This window comes from Podarcis pityusensis (genome assembly GCF_964106645.2).
Source record: "Podarcis pityusensis genome assembly, chromosome: 1".
Lineage (NCBI taxonomy): Eukaryota > Metazoa > Chordata > Lepidosauria > Squamata > Lacertidae > Podarcis > Podarcis pityusensis.
Window position 1 is genome coordinate 110,920,727 of NC_138028.1, and position 14,515 is coordinate 110,935,241.

The 14,515-nt window shown below is 44.7% G+C and overlaps 1 protein-coding gene across 1 annotated transcript in view; it reads right to left on the reverse strand.

Annotated features, from left to right (window-relative positions):
- LOC308458319 (sodium channel protein type 2 subunit alpha-like) overlaps positions 1–14,294 on the reverse strand; it is a 47,197-nt gene extending 32,903 nt beyond the window's left edge. The window contains exons 1-9 of the mRNA XM_080973313.1: positions 14,094–14,294; positions 12,443–12,571; positions 11,410–11,501; positions 10,180–10,416; positions 8,567–8,639; positions 6,860–7,001; positions 5,372–5,578; positions 3,402–3,689; positions 985–1,290 (exon numbers count right to left, since the gene is read on the reverse strand). Of these exons, the coding sequence (XP_080829439.1) occupies positions 985–1,290; positions 3,402–3,689; positions 5,372–5,578; positions 6,860–7,001; positions 8,567–8,639; positions 10,180–10,416; positions 11,410–11,501; positions 12,443–12,571; positions 14,094–14,164 (1,545 nt within the window). The 5' untranslated portion in view covers positions 14,165–14,294. The remainder of the gene's footprint in view (positions 1–984; positions 1,291–3,401; positions 3,690–5,371; positions 5,579–6,859; positions 7,002–8,566; positions 8,640–10,179; positions 10,417–11,409; positions 11,502–12,442; positions 12,572–14,093) is intronic.
- Between the last annotated feature and the right edge of the window lie 221 nt (positions 14,295–14,515).

The following is a 14,515-nucleotide window of genomic DNA, read 5'->3' on the forward strand; positions in this document are numbered from 1 at the left end:
CCCACGAGGTCACTAATGGAGAACTGCATGTCCATCTTCAAATGCTGTCCAGTTTCCCTATGTTCCTTTCCCCCCTTTATGTATCATGTCTGGTCTTTCTCCAGCAGTGGAGCACACACAGAGAGACACATCCATAAACGTGGAGCTTTATATATGATAAATACAGTGGAACCTCAGTTTTCGAGCGTCTTGGCAGCCGATTGTTTCGGAAGCCGAACGCAGAAAGCCTGGAAGTAATTGCTTCCATTTTTGAATGTGCCTCAGAAGTCAAACAGCTTCCGCTATGTGTTTTTCTTTTTTCTCAATGGATTTTGCCAACCACCCATTGCTCCTCGGTTTTCCAATGTTTTGGAAGTTGAACGGTTTCTGGAACGGATTATGTTCGAAAACCGAGGTCCCACTGTAAATAACAACCAGGGCACTGGCTGTTGCCTCCCTCCCTGTCCTTCCCTGCTAGGCTGACAGAGGAGCTGCTTTAGGGAAGGCCACATAGCCTGCAAGGTGATGGGAGGTGCCCCTTTCTCTTTTACTGTTCTCAGGGTAATTGGGGAAGGTAATGGTACAGGTTTTGGTGAGGGAATGCAAAGGAGATCAGGTGAAACAGGAGGAGAATCAGGGAGAAGGATGGAGTGAGAGAAAGAGGATGTGCAGGAACAGGGAGAATGCAAAAGGAAAGTGGCCTCTGCCACTGAACAAGCATTTGCTGTGCACAAAGTAAATGTACATTTGGCCATATTAAACTGCCCGACTCAGGGCTGTGTTTGCAAAAGCACATGCAGGCAGAGGCAGGGCCATTCCTTTCTGTGTCGCATAGTTTTCAAAGCCCGGAGAGTTGCAGCATGAAAGCTTGCTTCCCCACCGCCGCCACAACCCCAGGATGCAGATGCATTTAGGCAGCTTGGATTCCATTCTGTAGACCCACCATGCCTATGCTACTTAAAACATCCTTACACTGTCATCGGTAGTTGCTTTATCTATTATCACCTCTGGGAGAAGCTGTCCAGTGGGCGAGAGGAGCGCTGGGGGTCCTCCTACCAAGGAAACCACCCCGTTGCAGTCCACGCTGCTGTTCCTCTTCCCATTCACTGGAAACACGGGGAACATGGTCTGGCTAATGTTACTTCCACACCGCTCGCTGTGCCTGCGTAGGATGAAGTAGGAACCGCTACGGCTCCCATTATCGTCAAAGGTGCTCTGTTCGCTATCGGCATCCGAGCCCCCTTCAGTGGTCGGGCCTCTGAAGCTGGAAAAGCTTGCTCTGCTGTTCCGTCTTGTGGAAAACAGCATCGACTAAGGAGATACAAACAGAATGGTTAGATGAAACTTAGGAAGCCATAGCTAAATCCTCACTGCTGTTGCTTTAAGAAGAAAACCCAGATTACTCTTCCTAGATCCAGAAGGTTTTTCAGGTTTTGGTGAACTATCAAAATATTAACTTTGTGTGTATTCACTGGGGTGGGGAAAATAGTGAGCTTGATAGTATTTAGTTAAAAGACAATCTCTAAAAAAGAATATGCATTCCCCAGCTTTGTTCTCACAATGACAACAGCAATATTCATTCCTCTTCAGTTAAGCATTTATGTTATGAAAGCGAACGTATTTTTCAAAATAGGTTCAATACAATAACCAGTGCTAGAAACTCAGATATATAAGCTAGGCGCCAAATGGCTCCTTAAACCAGGGTCACAGTCGCCAAAATGGAATGCCAAGTTGCTATTTGGGGGGCAGACTGGTTCAAAAGTCGTACTTTTCAATATGACTGTTTGGTTCCTGAAATTCATTCTGACTGTGCAGATAAAATATAATGGATGGAATTCTACAGGATGTGTTGCTAGTGTGTGAAAAGAGTCAAGATCCAAGGGTCCCCAGGCCTGCACCTCCAGATGGTGGGGACATTGGGCACCACCCCAATGCCTGGGCATCTTCACTTGGTCTCAAAGTGGTTGATAGCGAGGTGCAGAATGCGCCTGGCAAATTTTGAACGCTGATACAATTTACTCAGTTGGCACTAGCCTGCTTTCTGAATATCTACACCACAAACAACTGAACAAGTAATGAAGATGAAAAAAGCAAAAGATAAAAAGTCAAAGGGGGGGGGATCACTGAGGGAGAGGTATGTAGGGGAGAAGCAACAAATATGAGAAGGGCTAAGTCTGCTCTTCTGTGTCACACATCCCTCTTGCTGCCCTCATGTACCAAGTTGCACGCTGCCCCTGCTTCTTTTTCTTTGCTTAAACATCAAGCAATTAAAAGGTGTCAAGGCCTGGGCTTCACCACTTACTTCTCTACTAAACCCAAAAAGATTATCTAATAGATTCAGATGATACTAAATCGGGTCCTCCCTTAAAGAGGGCACATGTTGTGGTGAGACCTGGCAACCAAACCCTGTGTTGTGGGTGGGTTGATTGAATAGCCACAACACCCAATTGGTAGGTCCCCTTGATGCTGGGTTCAATCAGGCCAATGGGACACAAGCTAAACGGATCAAGGGACCTATATATACCCATGCACGGGACCCAGAGCTTCCTCTTTCGGTGCATGCATCGAAACACCCGCCCACCTCTCTCTGTTTTTAGGGCTGCGCGCTTGACCTTGCTATGCCGTCATGTGTCATCTGTCGTTGGGACAGGGGCACAGCAGGAATTTTCCCCATGGCCGATTGGCTGGTGCCATTTGGGTTTTGCCTGCCGCGTAGCAAATCGTCACAACTTGTAAGGTTGCGGATAGGCTCTGGTTCAGGTGATAGGGATGGGAGAACGCTCTCGCCATCCCTATGTGAAGGGTATTCCGTTAAAGGAATCCAGGGACTCAATGGTTTGGTCAACCCCTGTGAGGGGGTTGTGCCTGTGCCTGAGTCCAGGGGGGCATTTGGGTGGCGGAGATAGCCTGTTCCTGGCTTTCTGCTTATCCAGGTGTTCACCCTAGGCTGACCTATGCTGGTGCCTTGGGTCAGTGCTGCCTGCAACGGTGCAGGGAGCTAGTCGAACCAGAGCCTGTGCGACCACTCACTTGCTGTAATCAATAAAGTTGTGGCCTAAATTCTGCCAAAAACCAAACCAAAATTTGTGTCTTGTCTGAATTTATTTAAGGGGGAGGTTTAAAGGTCTGAACACACAATCCCTGAAACCTGTGGAACAGAAGAGATTGGTAGAAGGTCTTGGTGCTTTTGCACTTCTTCCCATGGCTTTGCCTTCTTCCTCCTCCCTTGTACATGCTGCTGGACTCCCAACTCCTGCCAGCATAGCCAATGGTCAGAGATGATGGGAGTTGCGGTCCAACAACAGCTACAGGTTGCCCACTCTTGGCGTGAAACGTCAAGCCTAAAACAGATTGGTCCCATTACCCAGAGCCCGCCTGAAAGTTGAACATTTTGCAATAGCACAGCTAGTGCCACAATGTACCTGGTATGGAGAGGTGACCCTGTTTTCATACGTGAGCCTGTTTCCTTCCAGGGAAAACTGAAACCCCTTCTTTTTGATGCTGCTATCAGACTCAGATTTTGGAAACTTTTTGCCGTTGGCTTTCTCGTCTCCTACAGACAGCTCTCTCTGCCGTCTCTTCTTCCTCCGGTTCCTTCTTTCTTTAGCGCTTTTGGAGCTCAGCCTCGACATTTCTGAAGAAGTCTGGGAAAGTCTTCCAAGTGCGCCATCATCCTTAAAGTCTTTGTAAGCGGCTGCGGCTGCTATTGCCTGTTGTATAAAGAGAGGTCAAGCTTGTCATAGCTCTGCCGATGAAGACTTGCAACTACCACATGGTTATTGTAGAACTATTTCTGGATGCTTCAAGAATACAAGAAGATGGGTGGTTTCCTCTGCCAAAGTATTAACAAAATAGCTTCCAACTAAGGATCTGGAAGGAGGAGCCAGCATGCTTGGGGGTATATATTTATTGTTCATGGAGTATTTTTTTGTATGCACCAATGTAATATATTCTCTGAAGATAGTATGCTGGTGGATTGTTTCCTTTTTATACCAGGGTAGACAGCATGTTGCCCTCCAGATGTTGTTGAACTAAAATCCCCATCTCCCTGACCACTGGCCATGCTGGGAGCTGATGGGAGTTAGAGTCCAGCAAAATCCAGCTGCTCCTGCTCTACACAATGCTGCAGTCCACTGGCCCTAGTGCACTGAAAGCACAATGTGTAAGGACTGTTCCACTTTTCGTGTCAGAAATAATATTAATAATGTTATTATTTGTACACTGCCCACCTAACTGGGTTGCCCCACTCTGGGAGGCCTCCAACCAATATCAAAGCATCATAAAACATCAAACATTGAAAACTTCCCTGTTCCATAAACCTTACACTTAATAATAATTAAATAAAAAAAGATGCAAAAATAATTTGCATCTTTTCCTGAATCATTATTTGATCGGTGAGAGTTCTCGTTCAGTTTTCTAAAACCCACACTTCTCTCTCACATATATACAGTACGCACACACACACACACACACACACACACACACACAAACATATACACACATATATATGAATGACAAATGAAGCTGGTTCATTGTTTATTGTCCCAAAAGAGGTTCAAATTTGCTGCTGTCAGAATCACCCTAAAAGAAATTAACACCCTGAGAAATTCACAGAGGTCCGCTGAAGAATATTCACTTGCCAATATTCATTTGCATGTTGAGGTGTAGAAATATATTTTCTGTTGAAAAACACATCTAATATATGTATCCAAATTATTAACTCTAAGTGTCTGCCTATACGCAATGCAGGAGCAGCTCACCCAGTGGGGCAGCAGGGCAGCAATAACCTCCTGGTGGCATCGTTGCCATTCACTGAGAGGGCAGAGATAGCAACAATTTGGGGGCACATCGGTGGAGCCAATCCAGTGCTCCCACCAGTGCACCCACACTGACTCTCTCTCTTCTAGTAAGTAGCAGGGACAATTCTGTAGGGAGGCTATTACTGCAGGTGTGCCACAGTGAAATTGTCAAGTATTTACGGTGGCAGAAGACACACTGTTGTTTCTGAGCTTACACCATTAACTTCCATTTTTCCAAATTGTACACTCTACTAGTAGAGAGTTTACTTAGCATTGCACTGGAATCCCACTGCAAAGTCCCACTGGAAATCTGCACTGGAATCCCACTGCACAGGAATCCCACATAAGTCCCACTGAAAATCAGCAGAGCTTTGTGCAACTGCTGTCTACCTGCTGTTAGGGTTATCCATTCATATATATTTTCGTAAAACATTTTCGTCTTCTTCAGTTAAGTTGCATGCATGAACTCATTTGCACATGTTGCCTTTTGCCCAAGTACACAATGGAACTTCTGCAAGGAATCTCTGGGTAGTTACGCCTTCTGTTCTCAAATTTGTGGGGAAATGCTCTACTAGCGCAAAAGTTTCCAGTACCTGGGCTTCTTCTTGTTGCCTTTTTAGTTGTTCCAGCATCTGCTGATATTCGGCCTCCTTCCTCTCTGCTTCTTCCATGGTGGCTTGGTTCTGCTCTTCATAGGCCATGGCAACAACGGCCAGGATCAGGTTGATCAGGTAGAAAGAGCCCAGGAAAATCACCAGGACAAAAAAGATCATGTACGTTTTGCCAGCAGCACGCAGAGTCTGGGGAAATCATAGGCAATGTAGGTTATTGGATCAGTAAGGACAACTGAAACTTACAAGTATGAGTGACTATGCCACACTCAGATTAGACTCAATGGACTTAAGGTATGAAGGCAGCAAGGCTAACCCTGCTTATCTGGGAGTAAGCCCCACTGAATTCAACAGGGCTGTCTTCTGAATAGGCATGGTTAGGATTGTGATGTTACTTAAGTAAGTTACCAAGCACCTCCCCTGAAATCTGCTCTTAAGAGTTGTACAACCCTATGGAATATTGTGGAAGTGGGGAGGAGGAGAAATCAGGGGGAGAATGCCTCTCTTCCCCTTCCGCAGACTAGAACCTACACTAGATTGCAGCCCTTTCTGCAAACAAAAGTAGCTCTTCCATCTTTCTTGGACGGGCTACACCAGAACCAACCCAACTGTTCAGAAACACTTATGTGGTGGGAGTATTTGTAATATGTTTGCAATACAGCACAGATGCTTTGAATAACATTTCAGAATTACATTTCATTTACAACTTCCATTGACAAGTCCAACATTTCCTGTGCAGTCTGTGAGGTTCAGCCCTTTCTCTTGGAAAATAAAACTGGCTTTCAAATGCAGCAATTTGTCATTGCTGTTTTTAGTTGAGTAAGCATTTCATAGAGGCAGGAACATAGAGAGACAGTGGCATAGCGTGGGGCAGGGCAGGGGGGGGGGACACATGGATGGTTGCCCCAAGCACAAAATTGTTAGGGCCACAAAATTTCAACACCTGATGCTGCCTCAATACAGCTGTGTGCCTCCGTTTCTGGGCTCCGTTGAAAATGACTTCTCCATGCGAACCAGGAAGTGACCTCTCCAGACAATGGAGCGACTCTTCTTTTCTTATCACTGCAGCTGCAAACTCCTGGGTGATGCAGATGCCTTAGGGGGCAGCTGAATGTGCATGTGTACTCTATTTTCCTCCCTCCCACCCCCATCCACGTGGCCCCGGGTGCTGGCAACCCACACTACGCCACTGTAGAGAGCAGCCATCTTCTGAGTCAGACCATTGTCCTTTTAAGCTCATTGTCCACACTGACTGGCGGTGGATCTCCAATGTTTCAGGCAGGGTGTGGGTGTGCATCTTTCTCAGCCCTACATGTAGATGTTGCAGATTGGACCAGGGACCTTCTGCATGCAAAACAGATGGTCTACCACTGTGCTATGGCCCTTCTCATAGGGATGGAAAGGATGGGTAGTATTAGGCTTTCCCCTTACATATGGCATCAACAGAATTTGGTTTTGAGACCCTCTCACCAGCTGGTACAGGTTTTCCCAGTAGTCCTGAGTCATCAGCCGAAAGAGCGACAAGAAGGCCCAGCTGAAGGTATCAAAGCTTGTGTAGCCATAGTTGGGGTTTCGACCAGCTTTTACACATATATATCCTTCTGGGCACTGGCTGTGAAAGAAAGCAATGGAGGGGGAGGGGGGAAAGATGACTTGTTTCTGTACCTAAATTGACATTCCACCTACTAACTAGGGATGGAGGAGAATTTCATAAAATCCACTGCTTTCAATTTTCCACCCTCTATTGTGTGTGCAGGGTGGTCCTAACCCTACCTGGTCAACTCCCCTAGCAACACCTCCCCAGCTGGGATTGGCTACTGTCTGAGGTTAGATGGGAACCTCCAGGTATCCAGCTTGGGGAGGCGGGGCCAGGCTGAACTGCTGGGGATCATGTAGTATCAGGTGGCTGTGCCCCCCGCAAAAAGCACCCCCCCATTTGAGGTGGGGAGTGGTCACTGTAATAGAGTTCTCAGTAAAAAGAAAAATAAAGCACCAAGATGCATAAAAAATGTGTATTTTAGCATAACGTAATTTAGAAACGTGTAAAATGCATATTTAACTGCATATTTTGTGACAAGGTACATCTTTAAATATGGATTTTAGTATGGGTTTTCTTTTTTAAAAAGATGTTAACAGATTAATGCAGTAGCAGGCTGGGAGAGACTTGTGAATGAACACATGTGAAACAGATGAACTATCCATATCTGCTGCTGCTGCTACTACTACGTCAAATATATGCATATAGAACGGGCCATGTTAGTCGATTTTAAGTGTCTGAAAGAAAAGGGCAAAAGTATAGTAAAAAACCCCAGCTCAAAACCACAACTGATGCTTGCTGAATAGAGATGCGCTATGGTGTGTGGTATTTCTAATTCTTTTGGATGGGTTGGGAACCTAAGAAGCTGGGAACATAGGAAGTTCTGATACATCTAGCTCAGAACTGTCTACACTGAGTGGCAGCCGCTCTTCAGGGTTTCAGACAGGTCCTGCCCCAGCACCCTGGAGATGCCAGGGATTGAAGCGGAGACCTTCTACCTGCAAGGCAGATGCCCTGTCACCAAGCTGCAGCCCTTCCCCCAGAGGCTGCCACTGTCTAAATAGCAATGTTGCATCACTTAGAACACACCACAGCACATTTCCATTGTCTGAACATCAGTTTGAGACTTTGCCTCTCTTTTTTGTCGATTCCACCTTTGGGGGCTCCTCCTCCTCTCCTCTTTAAAAAAAAAGGGGGGAGGGAGGGGGGGACAAACCCTGGTTCAGTATGAACTAGGCTCCTGAGAGTATAAACAGTAAAAAATAGCTTATCACAGGACTCATATACATTTCTACAAAGAAATTGTGGGAAATAAACATTTGTGCTAAATTGAGTCCTTGTTAAACCCAAACATTACCAATGGCTTGAGTCACCCTCCCACAATGGGGGGGGGGGACAGATTCCTCCCTCCAGCTGCCATGCTCCATGCTATTTTAATGTATTCCCACCCAATCCCCAAAAGTGGCTGTTTGGGGTGTGGAAGAGAAGGGCTCTGGGGGGAAAGAGACAGCAGAGAAACCCAATTCCATTAACCTCATTCGGCTCACAGCTCTTAGGTTCTGAATTATGCCATTAGATTAGCCAGCTTCATTTGCATGATCAGCGGTGGCTTCCCCTTACGCAATTTTACACTTGCTTACCCAGCATCTGTGCCGTTACCACAAAGCAAGGGATCTGGTGATCCTTCCAAAGTATAGAAATGTTTTGTTTGCTCTAAGAAGGAAGGAAAGGGGGGGGGAGAGAAATGTGTTACCTTCAGCTTTCATTCAAACGATTGCTTTAAAATGATAATCCAGTGTAAAAGCTTGCGCAAGTCTGCTCACACCTTTTTCAGGTGTGGCGGCATTGTGGGACGGCAGAGGCTCCTCCAAGGCCCCGGCGAGGGGGGTAGCATCCTCAGAGCCCCATCCAGATAGGGGGCGTGGGCGTATCAGAGGCCGGATCCTAGCCTGCATCTCAGATTGGCAAATGGGGATGCAGGCTAGGACATGAGCTGGACCATGGGGCAGAGCCGACGGAGGAGGAAGCCTTCCCTCCAGTCTGCCCCCATGGCCATTTAAGCAGCGCTCACCTGGGGTCCTGCCGGCCCCAGGTGTCTGTCTGGTGTCAACAGGCAAGGAGTTCCAAAGTGTGGATGCTGCCATGCTAAGAAGATCGGTTTCTTACAAACGTGAAACAGTGTACTTACTATATGGCACCGATAATGGTGCCAGTTCTGCAGATCGAAGTGGCTGAATGGGCATAAATGGGGCAAAGCAATCTCGCAAGTAAACTGGCCCCAACTCGTTAAGGGCTTTAAATACTAATTAGTTACAGCTCAAACTCTACCCAGTAGCAAATCGGCATCCTGTGCAGGTCTCTTCAGCAGAGGTGATATATACTCTGGCTGGGTCTCACTCCTGTCAGCAATCATGCTGCAACACTCTTCACCAACAGCAGCTTCCAGATCAAGCACAAGGGAAGCCCCATGTATATGTCCCCCACACTTGAGATGTCAGTATTCGGAGCTCTGCTACCCAGTAATCAAAAAAGGATTCCTAAGCTAGTAAAAGCAGTTTCTTAGCATTTGTTGCAAGGCAAGGCACTGAACCCAGGCAGTATACATCTTATTTTGGGCCCAAGCACCAAATGAACAAAGCAGTGCTGGCTCTAGGTCTTTTTTGCAGCTGGGGGTGAGGGTGAGGGATATGAGTGAGTTTTGGCAAGATCCATGCAGTGGTGTTACCCAGGGGGAAAGTGCCAGGTCAGGGGAGGCTGCTGATCCTTCTCTTCACTGCTGACACTGTTTGCCAGCTTAAAGGTGCTGCAAATGTTTTGATGGTGTTTTACCAGTTTTAAGGCGGTACACCGCCTTGATATTTTATGAGACGGTGGTATAGAAATACTAGATATGACGGACAGATACAGAGAGCAGATTCACAGAAAAGAAAAGGAGTTTCAACAGCAGGGGTAGAAAGTTCCAGAAGGAAGCAATAAGCCACCTGTTAGGGCTTGAGTCCTCCTGGCAGGTGCCTAACAATGCTACCCAGATGGCCAGCCTAAAGGAGAATTCACAGGCTGCACCTAGTTATCCTGTTTCTAAGTGAGGTTGGTTCTCTGAAATCTCAGCAGTTCCTCCTGCTGAGCTCTTAATTTCTGAATGATGCCTGTTATGACTTGCCCAAGAATGCAAGTTGTCTGCATTCACGGCAGTGCCTCGGTTTGTATCCAGGTGTCCGCACTGGACCACAGAGGCCCTTTCAGTAAACCTCACCTGTGTCGCCAATGTATTTATCCCAGTCGATTATTCCTGCATTGTAGTATTGTGCAAAGTACGGTTCTTCAGCTGAATCGTTACTTAGGGGCCAAAGCAAACATTTTTGCCTCAGGTGGCCCATGAACAGTTGCAACCCTATTAGTGCAAATACACTCAGGCAGAACACGGTCAGGATCATGACATCTGAGAGTTTCTTCACTGACTGAATTAGGGCCCCCACAATGGTCTTCAGACCTAAAAGGAGAGAAGAATGTGGAATCACAATATCCAACTCATTGTTTTAGGTGTTGAGTAGTTAAATATGGTTGTACAGCTGCTGAAATTTAAAAATGTCATGCAGGCAGCTCCTAGATGAAAGAAGCTATCATTTTTGTCATGAGGTAAAAAGAGAAAGCCCCTTTACCTCATGAAAAATGATTCCGAATGTAAAATTGCAAATGGAAATGAAAAGCACACAGTCTATACTAGCCATTTAAAAGCTGGTGACATGGTTATTCATGCTTTGTATCAATCTCATGTAAAGAAAAAAGGTACTGATTGTACATTTTTTCGCTCATGAAGCACACATCCTTTCAACCCATAAGATAGTTTGCTGAGGAAAGGTATTTTTTTAAAGCAATACTTCATGCAATGCTCATGCTATTCTTTATCACCATATTGGCTTAATTTCTACTAGTGATTCAGCTTTCCAAATGCTGAAATTTTCCATCCCAAATTATTTCAATAAACGGCAAGGTTTATCTTAATATGAAAGCTGCAACTACTTTTCATATTGGTGTGGGAGAGAAAATTTAGTATTTTAATATGCAAAATACAAACTCTGTATACTGTCTCATGCAAGAATATGTTAAACTCAAAGGCTGACTTGCTTTTTTTTTAAAAAAAAAAATTGAATTATTTTTTTCGGTAGCATCTAAAAATCTACATTCCTTAAAACAACAACCATACATGGTTAGCAGCAAAGCTTGTGCAAAGTCGCGTGACTTGCAGCTGTGGCAAATCTACAAGTCAGCCTCCATGTTTAACCTAGCTCTCACCTGGGATGACTGATATTGTTTTCAATGCCCGGAGAACCCTGAATGTTCTCAACGCTGAGACATTCCCCAGGTCCACAAACTCTGTCACATATCTGCAATAGGGGAGTTCACACACAAACACAATGACAGGATAAAAAGGAACAGTTGGGAGGCACAAGGGACCTAACACCTTACACCACTCACTTCTTACCTGGGATTACAGAAATAGTTTTCAAAGCTCTCAACACTCTGAAAGCTCGAAGAGCTGAAACTTTGCCTAGGTCTACAAATTCTGTTATATACCTGTAGAATCAAATCACAGTTGTTCAGCATCGAGGCAGATTTTACGCCACTTACCTAAAGATTTATTTAAGCTACTTTTTTTTTTTTTACAATTAAACAAGTTGTCGCCCCCCCCCCCCGCCCTGTGTTTGCCTTCAATGCAATCCTGGGCACATATACCTGAGATGAAGACCCGCTGTATTCAATGGAGCTTAATCCCAGGTAAGCATGCATAGGCTCAAAACCATTGCATTCCTTCTTTTTATATTTTCCTACCTTACCCACAAGACCCTAAAACTAGGGTGGGAAATTCAGCACCAAGTATCATGTTGGGAATACACCACAGTCTTGCTATTTGCCAAAATATGGATCACTTTTAAAAGCTTATCTCTGAAACCAGAAAGGCTTGCCACATACTTATTTTTAAAATAATAATAATAATGAAAGCATTTAAAGGATTATCCTAGGAGCAACATTAGAGTATGCCTACTACTGTCAACTGTTGAATTGTTTCAACAAGAGGAACTATGCCAATTTTAAACATAAATTACTCAAATCTAAAGACAAGATTTGTAATTTGTTTCCCCAAAATGTATTATTTTTTGCACTATTTCATAACAATTCAAATACTGATACAGTCAAACCTCGGTTGTCGAACGTAATCCATTCTGGAAGCCCGTTCAGCTTCCGAAATGTTCAACAACCAAGGCGCAGCTTCTGATTGGCTGCAGGAGCTTCCTGCACTCAAGTGGAAACCGCGTCAGACATTTGGCTTCTGAAAAATGTTTGAAAACCGGAGCACTTACTTCTGGGTTTTCGGCGTTTGGGAACTGAAATGTTCCAAAATGGAGGCGTTTGAACCTAGTTTTGACTGTATCTGTTAAAGCTGTGACTCACACAAGTGGAACTCATTTCTGTAAAGTCTACTCAGATGGCACACTAGGAAAATGCTGGATACTTACGCAAATGAAATGACAAGGAAATCCAGCCAGTTCCAGGGGTCTCGGAGGAAAGTAAAACTACCTATACAGAAACCTCTTGCAAAAATTTTAACGAGGGATTCAAATGTATAAATTCCAGTGAATGTGTATCTACAGGGGAGAGAGAAAAAAAATCCAAGCAAACTTTTCAATCTATAGGCTAGATCACAAATTATAAATATTTGTTCATTTATTTTTTAAGAATTATATTTTTTCTTCTTCACAATTATTAGAGAGGCGCTCGTAGCAGCCCATTACACGAATCTGATGCTCTTCATTGGCCATATCTGCTTTTCTTTCTCGCACACCCATTTTCTTTCTATATCTGTGTTGTCATTAAAATGAAGATATTACTCATAAAATATATCAATTTTTTTTAATGGGAAACTTTCATTACTGCAGAAGTGCAGACAGTCCCAGTCTTGCGGGGGGGGGGGGGGAGCAGGATATAATGAGGAGGAGGAAGAGGAGGATGCAGTTCTTAAGGCATCATTAAGTCCTCATTAAGCATTGGTGGCCAGAGAGGTAGAAGTCAGAAATTAAGGTACAATGCTGGGGAAGTTTATAAATGTGATCAGAGGTTCAGGAGTTCAGATTCAATGTGCCCAAGTATTCAATAAAGGGAAGATTATTACTTCCCTTTAGCTGAGTGCAGGGAAAAGAGCCTGATACATAATGAGGAAGTCTGAAAGAAGGACAAATGGTGATACAAGAGACCGAAATCCTTCATGCTTCAATATATTGTTACCAAATTCTGCAAGTGCATTTTTGCTTCACCAACATCCCCTCATCTCTACTGTTCTCTGTGGGGTTCTATAGGACTTGGTTCTCAGTACACTAATAGAATCAAAGGACTGTGGATCTGGAAAGGACCCTGCGGGCAATCTAGTCCAACCCCCTGCAATGCAGGAATATCAACTAAAGCATCCATCCATCTCCTTTCCTCTTCACTCTTTTCCCGTGACCTCATTAATTCTCACAGACTGTTTCAGCTGCTCTGCTGATGAGTCTTACATCTACTTTTCAATCTAATGGACTCCAGAATTAATTTCAGGAATGTACAGTGGTACCTCGGGTTAAGAACTTGATTCGTTCCGGAGGTCTGTTCTTAACCTGAAACTGTTCTTAACTAGAGGCATGCTATCGCTAATGGGGCCTCCAGCTGCCGCTGCACCACTGACACACAATTTCTGTTCTCATCCTGGGGCAAAGTTCTTAACCCGAGGTACTACTTCCGTGTTAGCGGAGTCTGTAACCAGAAGTGTTTGTAAACTGAGGTGTTTGTAACCCGAGGTACCACTGTATACCTTTTAAAACAATGCCATGGGTTGAACCTAATTCAGTCATGGCGCAAGTGGAATGACTTCCCCTGGTGTAACAGAACATTCTTTCCTCTCTCGTGTGTTCCGCAGAACCCTAAAAATCTGCTATTGCTCCCGTCCCCCCAGGTCTCTGAAGGGGATACTGGGTGGTGGTGGTGGGAGCACACATGTGATGAGAGGGAGGGAAAGTTCTGTTGCACGGGTGGAAGTCATTTGGCTCAAGAAGTTCCTTCACCAGATTCAACCCCATAGTGCTATGCAGAGCATATTCAACCAAATGTCACTGGGAAGAAAACAAAGAATGCACTTACTCTACAGCCTTTGACCACTCAGGAGGATCTTTCAAGGTCATAAACACGCAGTTTGTCAGAATAGTGAACATGATGAAGATGCCGAATAATGTTGGCTTAAGTCAAGGAACGCATGACAAATGCTAGATAAGTTAGATCACACAAATGCATATAATTTCTTATGAAACAGGCTTCTAAGTGAATATGAATTCATAAATTCCATCCAAGCAATATCTATAAATCCAAGATGAAAACGTTTAACATCATAATATAGCATGAATTATGTGCTGCTAGTTTATTTAGGGTGTTGTATTGTAATTGTGGCATCCCACTTGTGCAATGAACTTCCCATTCCTCTCCTATCACCTATAGACCTGTGCACCTCCAAAACCTGTTGCAGGGGATTGGGACACACTCCAGAGCAGATTGGGAGGCTGCAAAGG